This window comes from Tachypleus tridentatus, chromosome 12 (genome assembly GCF_004210375.1).
Source record: "Tachypleus tridentatus isolate NWPU-2018 chromosome 12, ASM421037v1, whole genome shotgun sequence".
In the NCBI taxonomy this organism is placed as follows: domain Eukaryota; kingdom Metazoa; phylum Arthropoda; class Merostomata; order Xiphosura; family Limulidae; genus Tachypleus; species Tachypleus tridentatus.
Genome location: NC_134836.1, coordinates 24242484 through 24256318, shown reverse-complemented (window position 1 = coordinate 24256318; position 13835 = coordinate 24242484). Strand labels below are relative to the sequence as shown.

The window sequence follows — 13835 nt, the reverse complement described above, 5'->3', positions numbered from 1 at the left end:
ATCTATCACTGTAACTTTAGGATGACCGTACCTATATATCTGCAACTTTTCTTTTGAAACTAGATTCTGAATAATCAGAAATCCATTTTCTTCGTAGAACTGTCTCTGCTCTGCTGTTAACTTGGCATTAGGTAGACTGTAAATAAACTTCTGTTTCTGGGATAACAGCTCCTGAAGATCAGTTAAGACAAAAATATAGAGAATGCAAAATAACATCAACAACTATATTATATACAAGTTAATACAGCACTAGAAATCTATGAAATATATCCTGTTCATTATAATTTTTCCAGAAGCAAAGTTTAATTAACAGACACAATTTCTTGTGCAGCAATATTTGGAGAAAGACAATGGAATAGTGACACAGCATCAAATTGTGAACAGTAGCTTTGATATCAGTTTATGTTAAAATGCCAGTCAGATTCCTTCAAGTTACTTACAGAAAATATTTTGGGGATTGCTGAAAACTAACGTTCAAAAGCATAGGTTGAGTAACTGTTAAAAATATTTAGATATTGCAAATTCATTCCCACGAAATATGTTTAAAATTTAAAGAGGATAAAAATGCTAAGAAACATTTACTGCATTTTACTAAAACAAATATTCCACATTTGATGACAGCAAGGTCAAAGGATACAGTCAGGAAGTTGTTTTGTCCAATGGCATGTATTCTATTTGACCCAGTAGCTCCCGAGTTAAGGTGTCGAAAAACTGTCTTCATTCGATATTCTGCCATTTCGTAATTTCAATTATCTTTACATATATGAAATGAAAAAATGCATAAATGACATGTTTGTGTGTACAATCCTATCTTACTAATGCACTTTATCATAAGATACAGATTTAATTTCCATGGGATGTTTTATACAGATATCCTGTTTATTGTTAGATCTGCATACTTCTGTTCTTTTAATTCTGTGGGACCATTCATGTATTATTTGGAATAATGTATCAAAGAACATGTTGAATGTAGTTTTAATAATTCTTCAAAAATAAAGAATATGATGGTTCAGTTGGCAAAAATAACTTCACCATGGCATGCAGCTCCAAAATTAAAGAAACCTTGGCAATCAAGAAACTTAAACAGTATTGAACTTAACACATTAGCCATACAAACTCTTTTGGAAATATAAAGACTTATAAATGATATGCAACTTTAATTATTACTTTGTAAGAACTTATAATTGAAAATAAATAATGTAGGACAATAGGTTAACCACAATATATCAGCCATATCCAGTGCAAGCAATGCATTCCTCCCAATACCATAACTCATTGGGACAGCACAGATACAAAGAAGACACATTAATCTGATAATGATGACACCTGCTGAAGCATGAAACATTTGCAAGATTCAACTGTTTTGAAATATACTTATTCCATCTTCAGTAAAATCTGAAAATAATATTAGAAATATATCTATTAACTAACACTAGTTAACTTACTTATTAAGCAAAGTGATAAATAGAAGAAAACAGAAGGATATATTACAAAACAGCCACATTCTATCTGCGTATAGCTAAAATAATTTTCCTCATGTTCAGATGTGAATTTGATTCTTGGGTTTTGAAAAATGTGGTAAAAAGGAATTTAGAAACGTGATACGACTGTTGAAACGGCAAAAGAGTGGTTTCAGTATAGCATATGTAAAGGATAGGGTTGAATTCACGTAGGAAGTTTTCCAGCTACTTGTATTTATGAGAGCATATAAAACTATTGGCTATAATTAGATCTAGCAGAGAGCCAATTTATCTGGTCATAAATTAAGCCGTTAAAGAGGAAGTGATTTAATCTGCAGAGAAGGCAAGAGTTCACAATAATTGTTTACAGGTTAAACCAAGATACTGCACACTATCAGTAGAAAGAAAAAGTCCATTATTAAAGTTTTATCAAAGGAAATATTATTATGGAGAGATTCAGTATTAAAACTAGCCATAACATATTCATTAGTTGAGGGAATTTTAGAGGTTTCAGAAGTACATTTTAAAACTCAGCTGTTCCACAATCTTTTTTGTCTTCCACTTTCCATTTTACTAAATAACTAAGTTAACTACTAATTAACAATAATACACAGTATTAGTTAACAAATATCTTTGTTACACTATTTTCAGACTTTGCTGAAGATGGAATAAGTGTATTCCAAAATGTTCAAACCTTGTAAATAAAATGTTTTATGATTTGTAAACAGTCATCATCTTTAATGGTGCTTGGCATGCTAATTATATTAACAAACTGCATTGGTAAAATGTAATTTTTATTAATTTTATATGAGTTATTTACAAATCAGATACATGAGAGCTCATTCAAAACTTCTTAACTGAAAATATTAAATGTAAAAACACCATAAATATTACTTAATATATGCTTGAAACTAACACCACATTTCACTAATAATACTATGATTCAATTAATATAAACAAATTAAAAACAATTTTAGCAGGCATCTTAAAATGTCAATATTTTCATCTGAAAATCTACTCTCTTCTAAACTTGAAACTTTAAGGAAATAGTAAACAAGTAAATCACTAAAAACTCAAATCTCCAAGTGATAGGACATCTCGCACGTTTTCCTGAAAACATTATAACAAAATTATCACACAAATCAGCTGTGTTTTAAACTTTTTTTTTATTAATAAACATTAAAGCATATTTCTTTAACATAAAAAACAAAACCTAATAATTTAAAATGATACACATATGCAACAATACCCATGTACGACAATTAATATGATAAAACATCAACACAATGGACAAAGGAAATTATCAATAGAAGTGTTTACTTTAAAAGGTTTACATGGACCAAGTGGGCAATCGTTTAGCAATCAGTAACCATTGATTTCTGAATCCCAAATATATACAAATTTTGTTGAAAAATGTTCATTGTGCATAAACAACAGTGGCAGGTTGGTCTACACAGATATACATACAGTACAATGAAATTGATGAAATGGAAAAAGGAGATTAAGAAAAGTTTGAAGCATTCTGGATTTTACAAATGTTGCTGTACATTTAAGGTATTTAGTTCAACTTATGAAAACTGTTAGGCATTATCTAAGAAAGGACATTAACTTAAAGGATAAGGTTCAGAAGAGGGTTATTTAACTTATTTTCTCTTTAGAAGAGGTAATCCTTCCAAAGTTCATAAAATTATTTGTCAATCATTAGGACAAAGTCCTCTGATATTGTGTAATGTATTCTGATGATAATAAAATACAAGTTTAAGATTTGTAAAAGACAAACTAGACACCAGTTACAAAAGTTTTCTCAGAAGTGATTAGCTTATGGAAAGAGTTGCCAATGGCAGTAGTGTGGCTAGCATCTTATAGAAGCAACAAAAGGGTAATCAATGGATTCCTCAAAAATAAAAGGTGGATTAAAAAAAAAAATTACTTTTTTACTGACATATGCAAGAACAGCTTTGAAAAATTAAATGATCCTTTAATGTCCACGTAATCTGTTCAATCAGCACCTACAGATAAATTTAATGTAATAAACTGATAAATGATGTACAATTTACTTGTATAACTTTTACTGTCCAAGTTAAAGGTTATATAACAATGTACATGTCTGCTTTTTGAAGAAGTAATTCTGGAATGCTTTTATTTCATAAAGGAATGACCACACAAAAAAATGTAATGACACAAACAACCAGAACACTCCACTAAAACTAGAAAACAATGTTTAAAGTACTAAATAATATTCAGAATCATGGATTGGTATGATATTTCTATGTTCTGCTCTTTCTGCAATTTTGTTTAGAAGTCATGTTTGTGTTTCATAAAATGTTCTACACTTTTATAATTATTGGTTGGAACATCATTAAACTTGCATAACATATAAAAATGATACTAATGTGTGGGGTTCCTAGAATGAGCCAGTGACAAAATCTCACTTAAAATAGTTGGGTAAGAGACTTTCTCTCAGAAAAGTTGATCATTCACGTCTCAAGTTTCATGAAACTGGTTCTGGTGAAAGAATGCTTATTGTGATGTTTCAATTTTTAAATCAACTAGAGGGTGCATGATGTTAATGTTTGGCTTGCTTTGAATTTTATGCAAAGCTATACAAGGGTTATATACTCTAGCCATCCCTCATTTAGTAGTGAAAGATTAGATAGAAGACAGCTAATCATCACCTTCTACTGCTAACTCTTAGGCTACTCATTTTACCAATGAACAGTAGGAATGGCCATCACGTTATAATGTTCCCATGACTGAAAGGATGAACACATTTTGTGGGATGGTGATTCAAACCTGTGGTCCTCCATTTGAGAGTCAAATGCCCTAACCACCTAGATTACTACATCAGTAGGAGAATGAAAAGTGAAGTATTCATTTCAATAACACTATGCAACAAAAATTTTGCTCCTGGATAGTATGTGTTATTTCTTAATTGCTCATGTTGTAAAATACAGAAAATGACCATTACTCCCTTCACACTTTGCTTTTATGACCTGGATTATGAAATTTGGAAATTAACCTCTTTTCTTTGTAAAAATGGACAAATTTATATATTTTCATTTACATAAGGTCTGAATAAAACAAAATATGAATCAAGATTGGCATGTATTTATACTAAAGTTATACAAAAATGAACAAAAATGTTTAGAAGTGGGTAGTTTTTCCAGATTTGCAACTGCAATGTAAGTCATCTTCACATATCAGCCCCCAAATATAGTCTCCCATCATGTTTTCGTTATACACTCCTTGGTAGAGGCATCAAAGTCCAGTATATCTTGGTGGAAGCCATTGCCTTGCTCCTCTGAATATGCTCCCATGTTCTCCTTGAATTTATCAAGATGAGTGTCAAGGATATGAACTTTCAGGAACATCCTGCAGCCCATTTTGCCATAGTTCTTCACCCGAGCCTCAACCAGTTCCGCATAATTTTTGGCCCCAAACCACTGCAACAAAGCTGCCCCAAGCTTTTGTTTTTTCCTACTGAGCTTGTTGGGAAATTCTGTGCACTCCAGGATCTTCTTCATTTGTGGTCCAACAAAGATACCAGCTTTGACCCTTGCATCAGACAGCTTAGGGAAGAAGTCTCGAAAGTACTTGAAGACTGCAGACTCCTTATCAAGAGTTGTGATAAATTGTTTCATAAGACCCAATTTTATGTGCAATGGTGGGAACAACACCTTCTGAAGGTCCACTAATGGCTAACACTTGACATTGTGCCTCCCCACAGAGAACTCAGTCTGTTGTGGCCAGTGCTTCCCACTGTAGTGCACTGCAATGTCCCTGCTGTCCCAAAGGCAAAGATAACAGGGAAACTTGGTAAAGCCTCCTTGGAGACTTATCAGGAATGCCACTATTTTGAAATCTCTTAAACCTTCCCAGCCATACTCATCATACTTCAAGGCTTCTAGCAAGGTCTTGACACTGTTGTATTCCTCTTTGAGGTGCACCAAATGAGCCAGGGGAAGAGATAGATACTTATTCCCATTATGGAACAACACATAATGGCTTCTGGATGAGCTATTAATGAAGAGGCACTACTTGTTTAGATTACAGGCAGTTTCAACTGCCTCACACAGACCACATATATTGTAGCAGAAGAAGAGTCCATCTTGATGAGTGAAGAAATTTGAAAAATGTCAGTGACGCTTCCTCTGACTTGCAACTTGCACACTCTCATTATTGAAAATTCTTGCAAGTTCTACAACATTCTAGAAAGTTCTTGAAATTTTCTGTAAGTTCGAGAAAATTCTCTATCAACCACTCAGCACTGAATCTACCTGGAATGTTCTGGAAAATGGGTAAATTTGAAAACTTCATTACCCAGATCACAAAAGCAAAGTTTGAAGAGAAAAATAGGTCTTTTCCATTTACTTCAGGCATAAGCAATTGGGAAATAACAATTTCTGCCCAGAAACAAGTAAAAATTTTGTTACATAGTGTAATGAATTAAAATTCACAGAAGCTAGTAAGTTATCAATTAAATTCAAGGTTTAATAATCATTTAGTTAATCAGTTACTCAAAAAAGTTCTAGTGAAAGTGATATTTACTATTTGTGACCTTAGACCTAAATCTATGTACAAGTATCTTGTAGCAAATGTAAACTACTGTGCTATTGTTGTATGAAGAACTTTGCCTTATCTTTTACAATATTCTCCAAAAAAACTCATTCAATGAGAGAATACTTCATGATATTAATTTCAAAATTGGGGTTATTCTGGTAAATTTCAAGAAAACCTCATGAAGGTTTATTACAATTAAAAGAATGATACAGAGAGAGAGAGACAAAATTAAACGAAGATAAGGAACAATGAGATGTAAAAGTAAAAGAACAAGACAAAATTAAAAGATTAAAAATTAAGAATTTGAAATTTAGGAGAGAAGTCAGAAAGAAACAGAATATTTAAAGAATTAAGATCATATACAAATAAAAAGTACTGGAGATGTAGAGAGTTTGTTTTTGAATTTCCTACAAAGTTATAGAAGGGCTATCTGCACTAGACATCTGTATTTTTAATAGTGTAAGACTACTAAAGGAAGGCAGCTGGTCATTACCACCCACTGCCAACTCTTGAGCAACTCTTTGACCAACAAATATGAAAGGGCATGTTTGGTGTGATGGGGATTTGAACTTGTGACCCTCAGATTACGAGTCAAGTGCCTTAACCACCTGGCCATGCCATGCCTGCTGTACAGAGGTTTGAACAACAAGAGTGTAAAAGTACAAAAAAACATCAACGAAGTAGCGAAAATATGTAATGACAAACTGTGGTCACAAAATTTATATACACAAAGATTATAACAGCAAGGCAGATCAACAAGGTAGAAAACAACATCAGCGATATTACAATGCATTTAGAAAAACAACTGGTAAAGGTAAACATCAGAGTAGCAACATCTGAGTCTACCCACAAATTCCAACAGAATGTGGAATATTTGGTCATTTTGGTTTACACCTGTCACCACCATTATTGTGACATTTATTAATGAAAGGCAAGGTTCCTGGAGCAGATATTACCTAAAGAGTTTGAAAAACATATAGAACTGGATAAGCAAGATATTTGCTACTAATTCTTAAGTCCTTGAATACAGTAAAGCTTCTAAAAAAATGGAAGTTTTTTAATGTTATTCCTCTTTTCAAAAGAGGTGATTAAAAAAGTCCCTGTAATTATAGGTTTATTAGTCTTACATCAGCTGTGGGTAAAGTTTTAAAAATCTGATAAAAGAAGCTTTGCAAATCGTTTAACAAGGCTTAAACTCCTGCCTTAATAATCTTTTGGCATTCTTTCAAGAAGTTACTGATTATGTAGATGAAAATAAGTGAATGGATTTGATATACCTGGGTTTTCAGAAAGCATCTGAAAAGATGCCATATAAAAGCTTGCTTGTTAAAAAAGACACATAGAAAACTGGCTGGAAGATAGCAGATAATTTTTATAAATGGAGTTCAGTCAAATTGGATTAATGTGATAAGTGTGATACACCATTGCTTAGTGTTAGAACCTTTGCTCTGTTTCATGTACTTAAATTATATATGTTTTCTGATGATATTACAATGTTTAGGATTGCTATGGGGATACTTCTGCTTTAGAAAGGATTTACATAATTTGGTAAGTTATGCCAGATAACTTCAATTATAATTAATATGAAGCATGTTAATTACCATAATTTTAGTTATTAGTATAATTTTGATAGAAATTACTTTAATTGTGACACTAAAATATTTGACTCAGCATTTTGGTTGATCAGTCTTTGTTTGTTTCTGAATTTCGCACAAAACTACTTGAGGACTATCTGCGCTAGCTGTCCCTAACTCAGCAGTGTAAGACTAGAGGGAAGGCAACTTGTCATCACCACCCACTGCTAACTTTTGGGCTACTCTTTTATCAATGAATAGTGGGATTGACCATTACAATATAATGCCCCCACAGCTGAAAGGGCGAGCAGATTTGGTGCGACGGGGATGTGAACTTGCAACCCTCAGATTACATGTCGCATGACTTAACATGCTTGGCCATGCCAGGCCCCAAATAAGTCTTTTAAGCCATTCAAGCAGTGTACTATTGCTAGTGGTAGGGCAAATAGGATCATAAAGTTGTATCTACAGAAATATTGAATACCAGTTTATTAGTTTATAATTTCACTGTGCAGGTCACAGGTTAGGCCACATTTGGAATATAGTGTTCTGTATTGGTCTCATTACCTAAGGATGGACAATGAATTATTGGAAAGGATTGCTGGAGGTGATGCCTGGTATAGAAGTGTAACCATACGAAGCAACATTAAAATCTCCAAAATTGTTTTCGTTTGAGATAAGAATTAAAGAGAATCTAATTTCATACTGTTACATGAACTGAAAGTGTCAACCCATACATTTCGATATTTAATGATAAGTATGATTTGACTAGAGGACAAATATAACCAACAGGGTAGGAGTCATCTCTAGCTAAGATAGTTTTCTAACAGGGTAGGAGTCATCTCTAGCTAAGATAGTTTTCTAACAGGGTAGGAGTCATCTCTAGCTAAGATAGTTTTCTAACAGGGTAGGAGTCATCTCTAGCTAAGATAGTTTTCTAACAGGGTAGGAGTCATCTCTAGCTAAGATAGTTTTCTAACAGGGTAGGAGTCATCTCTAGCTAAGATAGTTTTCTAACAGGATAGGAGTCATCTCTAGCTAAGATAGTTTTCTAACAGGATAGTTGGCCTTTGAAATGCATTTCTTTTAGGTGCTTAGAAAGCAGTAACTTTACAATAGTTTGAGAAAATGCTTGATAAACATTTGAAAGACAAGGCATGCCTGAGTGTAAACATACTGTAGCAGTACAGAGCTTGGAACAATTAAGAGATATGAACAGATCTAAGAGTCCTTAAATGTTAAAAAATCACTTAATGCATGCATGACCTTCCTGGACTACATTTCACAACCAAATCCAAAATTTAGTTGGACAATCAGACTGATTGAAAGATGCAACAGGAGACTTAACAGGATCAATTTGAAATCATTTAAGAAGTGAACAAGATATTAATTTTATTGCCCATTTAAAAAGGTTAGATTTAATGGCATTAAGTAAATGTTACTGAGAGCCATAAAAACTTTGAAACAATATTAGACTACCTTATCAAACAGGATCAGAATGACACACCTGACTGGAGTATCTAGAAAATGTTCCCAAACAAAATACAAAAAAAAGAAATATTAGTTGAACTTGCAGAAGCATTTCAAAAGAATTGCCCAACTATCTTTCCCAGATACTTCACATGAAACTACAGATTATCTGACATGTGACCAATATATAGATGCCATAATAGATAATCATATGAGAATTAGATTGAAGTAAAGACAGAATACATCTTTAAAGAAACTTGAATCAAATAAAGTATCACAAACTACAATTACAGGGACAATAGGTTCTAGAGTAACGAAGCATAAACTCTTCCCCTGTCCATCTGATGACAGTCTTGAAAAACTGAAAAAGTTACTCAAATAGCTAGTTACACAGAATAGTGAAAATAGACCACAATGAAATAAGTGTTTCTAGAGTAACTTGAAAGGACATATTGCAAGGAACTATAGATTAATCCCCATACAGAATAAAAACTTTTCCCAGAAGATGCTAGAAAAAAAAATTGTAAAAATTGTGGAAAATATGACTATCACAGCAGGAAACTTAAGGAATCAACAGTTGTTAAGCCATGTAGACAATATCCAAACAGATAAACAGAGCTAATGATGTATCTAAAAGTGACAGGAGTTAGTTGGATGAATAGGGTGAAGTTCAGCTAGGAATATTCTATCCACACCAAATGACACAAGTTTATTTCCTTAGGAAAACTGTCTATAAGTTAATGGAATATACTGATGAAAAATTATGTGGTATTTTTCATTGACAGTGGTATTACAGCTGTGATTTTTTAAAACCGATTTGTTAATAAAAGATAGAGAACCATCTCCAAAGATTAAGAAAAAGTTTGATGCAAACAGCAGATAAACATTCGGCAAAAGAGAAGTTATCATTACTATAGGGAGATTCTCTATACCTCATGATGTCTGAATAATTGACAACAATGAAGAATACATATTGGGAACTGACTTCAAATGAATAAATGAATGCAAGATTAGGCTACTTAAATTGAACATCCAATGACCACAGAGAGGGTGTTCACTGTACCACCAAGAAGTGAAATATTCATACCAAGAGTGACTAAAGCATAGTGGAACTAAACACTCTGGCATGTCCTGAGGAAATGATGGTTGGAAGAGCTCTCTTAGATCTGAAGACAAGTGACGTAATATGTAATTGCAGCTGAAAGAGACTTAAATCAACTTCTGACAAAATGAAGTCACTATGATGTTAATATTCATGAGACCAGATTTTGTCATGATGAATGATAAGGCTGAATCACTCCTGTTGTAAGGAAGGACAAACTCCAAAGTTTGGTATGTACTGGAAAACACCATATGTTGTGCTGAAAAGAATCAATGATGAGGTTTACAGAATACAGAAGGAAAGGCAATCAAAGCAAATGCTCATTTACCATGATCATCTTTGCAAATTAAGTGGGAGAATGGCCAACTGGAAAAGAATGCCAGCAAAAAGTCAACCTGCTGGGGTGTTCAGGGTTCCTATTGAGACCACTTCCATATGCTTAAGGACAGAGCCTCCAGGGCAACAAGAGATGACAAAAAACAAGAGGCTATCCCATCTGTGTACCATGGATTCTAAAAGAAACAACCAAAAATAACTGGTGACTTTATGGATTATTTTGTTTTTTTCATACAACAACTGTTCAAGAGATTTAACAATCCAAAAAGGGAACAGTGTTGTAAATAATATTTTCAATATATTATTTTAAATATTAGCCAGAGAGTACATGAGTTTAGAAACTAATAAACTTCACTAAGATCTAGAGTGGTATATGGGTATGAATACAAAAAGTACAAGTCAGTTCACCAATTTAAAATTCATTGAAGTTTCATTTGAATATTAAATGAATATTTAAAGAAGTTAGTTTGTGATTGTTCATAATTTATGTTTGTACTCTAATTAATCTGCCAGTTAACAAAGAAATACCATTGAAAGTTGAAACTTTGCAAACTGATGTTTAGAACTGTGTACAAGTGGGAACAGCCTGTAAAAAAATCAACCTGTTGAAGAAAAAATATGCTTAAGGACAGAGCCTCCAGTGACAAAAACAAGAGGCTATCACATCTGTGTACCATGGATTCTAAAAAGAAACAACCAAAAATAACTGGTAAGTTATTGTTAGGTGAACTGGACTTCACCTTATTTTCTTCACTAAGATCTAAAAATGAATACAAAAAGTACAAGTTATAAAAATTGAAGTCCTACCTGACAACAGAAAAAACTATTACATTATGGTACTGGACTTTCTTTAAAAAATCCTACCTGAGAGATTATGGTACTCTTTCTTTTGAGAGATATGACAAACATTTGATGATTATAACATACATGAATAATCTGGAAACTTAAAAGGAAATCACATTGAAATATACAACTGTTACAACTCAAACATTACAATTCACAAAATTGTAAAACACAACTGCATGAAAAAAAGACACTGCATCATGAATATCATGATGTACATTTCAAGCAACTATAAAAGGACTACTTAAGTTAAAAAGAAATCATATTCATGGTAATATTTAACTTTTAACTAGTTTTCATAACTTAGTTATGAAAGTATAACAACACAAAGTTGTACAACAATATGCATAGTAAATTAGTTGTATTTTACTACTACTCACTATTAGCCTTTAATCCTAATATAATTTAATAACAAAGGAACATTTTAATATTTAGTCCTCCAAGGCTCAGATATTGTACAGCCATCTTTAAGAAAAGTAAAGATTTAGACTGATCCTTTATTACACAGGATTTGTTTTGTTTTAAATTTCGCGCAAAACTACATGAGGGATATCTGTGTTATTATACAAGAGGTCGCTAGCTAAACAATACCTACTACAATACTATGCCAATAGAAGTGCGTTTTAGTTTACGCCTAATAGTAATAATAATATATAAAAAATATTTATTGTAACTTTCAAGTTCAGAACTAATGCAAGTTTAAGTAATCTGAAAGAAAACAAACAGAAACAGGCCTATCACTGAATCAGTATTAGTATAATATGCCATAAACAAACTCAGATCATCTAGTAATAATACCAGATACATCCAGGTTAAAGCTTTTAAAATAAAGAAATTATAATTTAGAACAGGGACAACGATTCAATCTGAAGCTGAAAGTTAAATGATGTATTTACGTATTTCGAAACGTTTTACCATCTCAAAATTTTTTTTATATCTTACTTTAAATTTATAACTTGTAATAAACTAAAAATAATAAATCAGTAAGTAAATTAAAAACAAAACTAAAATTAAAATCGCATCACATTACTTGCTCTCTGCAACTGGTAAACCCTCCCACACTGAAGTCAATTTAATTTTGTACACGTAAAAAATACAAAAAATAAATAAAATGTACCGCGCCATCTTTGTTAAACATTTAAAATGTTATTTTAACTATTCAAAATATATAATGTCGATACGATAAAAATTTGCCCCTCAAAATATTCTTAGTTTTAAATTTAACGCCTAAAATGAAATACTATTTTAATTTTTCGATATTCTAATTCTATGAATAAAATTCGACATTCTAAATTATGATAAATACATTCAACTTTTTCTAACGTAATTCGAAGTTTGTAAAACAGCACGTAATCTTCTAGCAGGAATTCGGTAATATCTTAAAGCATATACGGCTATGAATAGAATTTCAATACCGAAAGCGGTCTAAGCACAGGTATACCATTGTGTTGCTTTGTGCTTAACTTGAAAAGAACAAATAAACCAGTCTAGTTTGCTTGTTTTTCAGAGACTTAAAAGAATGTTGTTATACTTTCGTCAATGTCATAAGTAGTCTTACAACAGTATAGATTTTATATTAGAAGTCTTGTATTTGTATACATAAAATTATAAAGTACTTATACTTTCATTATTAACACATTTTATTCTGAAAATGAAATAAACTTAGCCTCTATCTCTAATATATATATATATATTAATCATAATTTACCAAACAAAACTAGTGTTTATTATTTCAAGCTATACCAGGTTGACAAACAACTAATTGGTGTGACGAAGAATTTTATTGATGGTGGGATATGTTTCGACTTTACAGTAGTCTGTTTTCTTCAGGTAGTATATTCCACCATCAATAAAATTCGTACTGAAGTTTATAAATCGTTGTTTGCTAACTTATTATATTGGCAAAATGTACTTCCTTGTTCAACTATTTCGTGTTATGCAATTTTCACCTGCATGTTGTCGTTACTCACAAGGCCGCATATTAGGCTTTGCGTATGTAAAAGTATTTCGAAAACAATAAACATTGTCAAATAAGGTTCTTGATTGAAATGAGCATTTCTGGTCAATACAGGCCCACCCACAGATTAGAGGGAGGTCCGAGCAAATTTAAGATATGGGATCCCTCTTCACAAAAGCGAGAAAATATATATACCACAGGCACTCATTATAGATGAAGCTTAGAGCTTGCTCGCGTTACAACACCGATACTTCCTGGGTTCTAGATTAAATTGTATGCTTTGTTTGTTTTTGAATTTCGCACAAAGCTACTCGAGGGCTATCTGTCCCTAATTTAGCAGTGTAAGACTAGAGGGAAGGCAGCTAGTCATCACCATCCAGCGCCAACTCTTGGACTACTCTTTTACCAACGAATAGTGGGATTGACCGTAACATTATAATGCCCCCACGTATGAAAGGGCAAGCATGTTTGTCCCGACGGGGATGCGAACCCGCGACCCTCAGATTACGAGTCGCACGCCTTAACGCGCTTGG

At 32.6% G+C, this 13835-nt stretch overlaps 1 protein-coding gene across 3 annotated transcripts in view; it reads right to left on the bottom strand.

Moving 5' to 3' along the window:
• The window catches only part of LOC143235227 (phytanoyl-CoA dioxygenase, peroxisomal-like), a 32521-nt gene extending 20064 nt beyond the window's left edge, over positions 1-12457 (bottom strand). Inside the window, exons 1-4 of one of the 3 annotated variants that reach the window (XM_076473176.1) lie at positions 12376-12418; positions 10495-10678; positions 638-753; positions 32-171 (exon numbers count right to left, since the gene is read on the bottom strand). In XM_076473176.1, the coding sequence (XP_076329291.1) occupies positions 32-171; positions 638-736 (239 nt within the window). In that variant the 5' untranslated portion in view covers positions 737-753; positions 10495-10678; positions 12376-12418. Of the gene's footprint in view, positions 1-31; positions 172-637; positions 754-10494; positions 10679-12375 lie in introns of all 3 variants that reach the window. The other 2 variants (XM_076473175.1, XM_076473177.1) reach the window with 2 other exon arrangements.
• Between the last annotated feature and the right edge of the window lie 1378 nt (positions 12458-13835).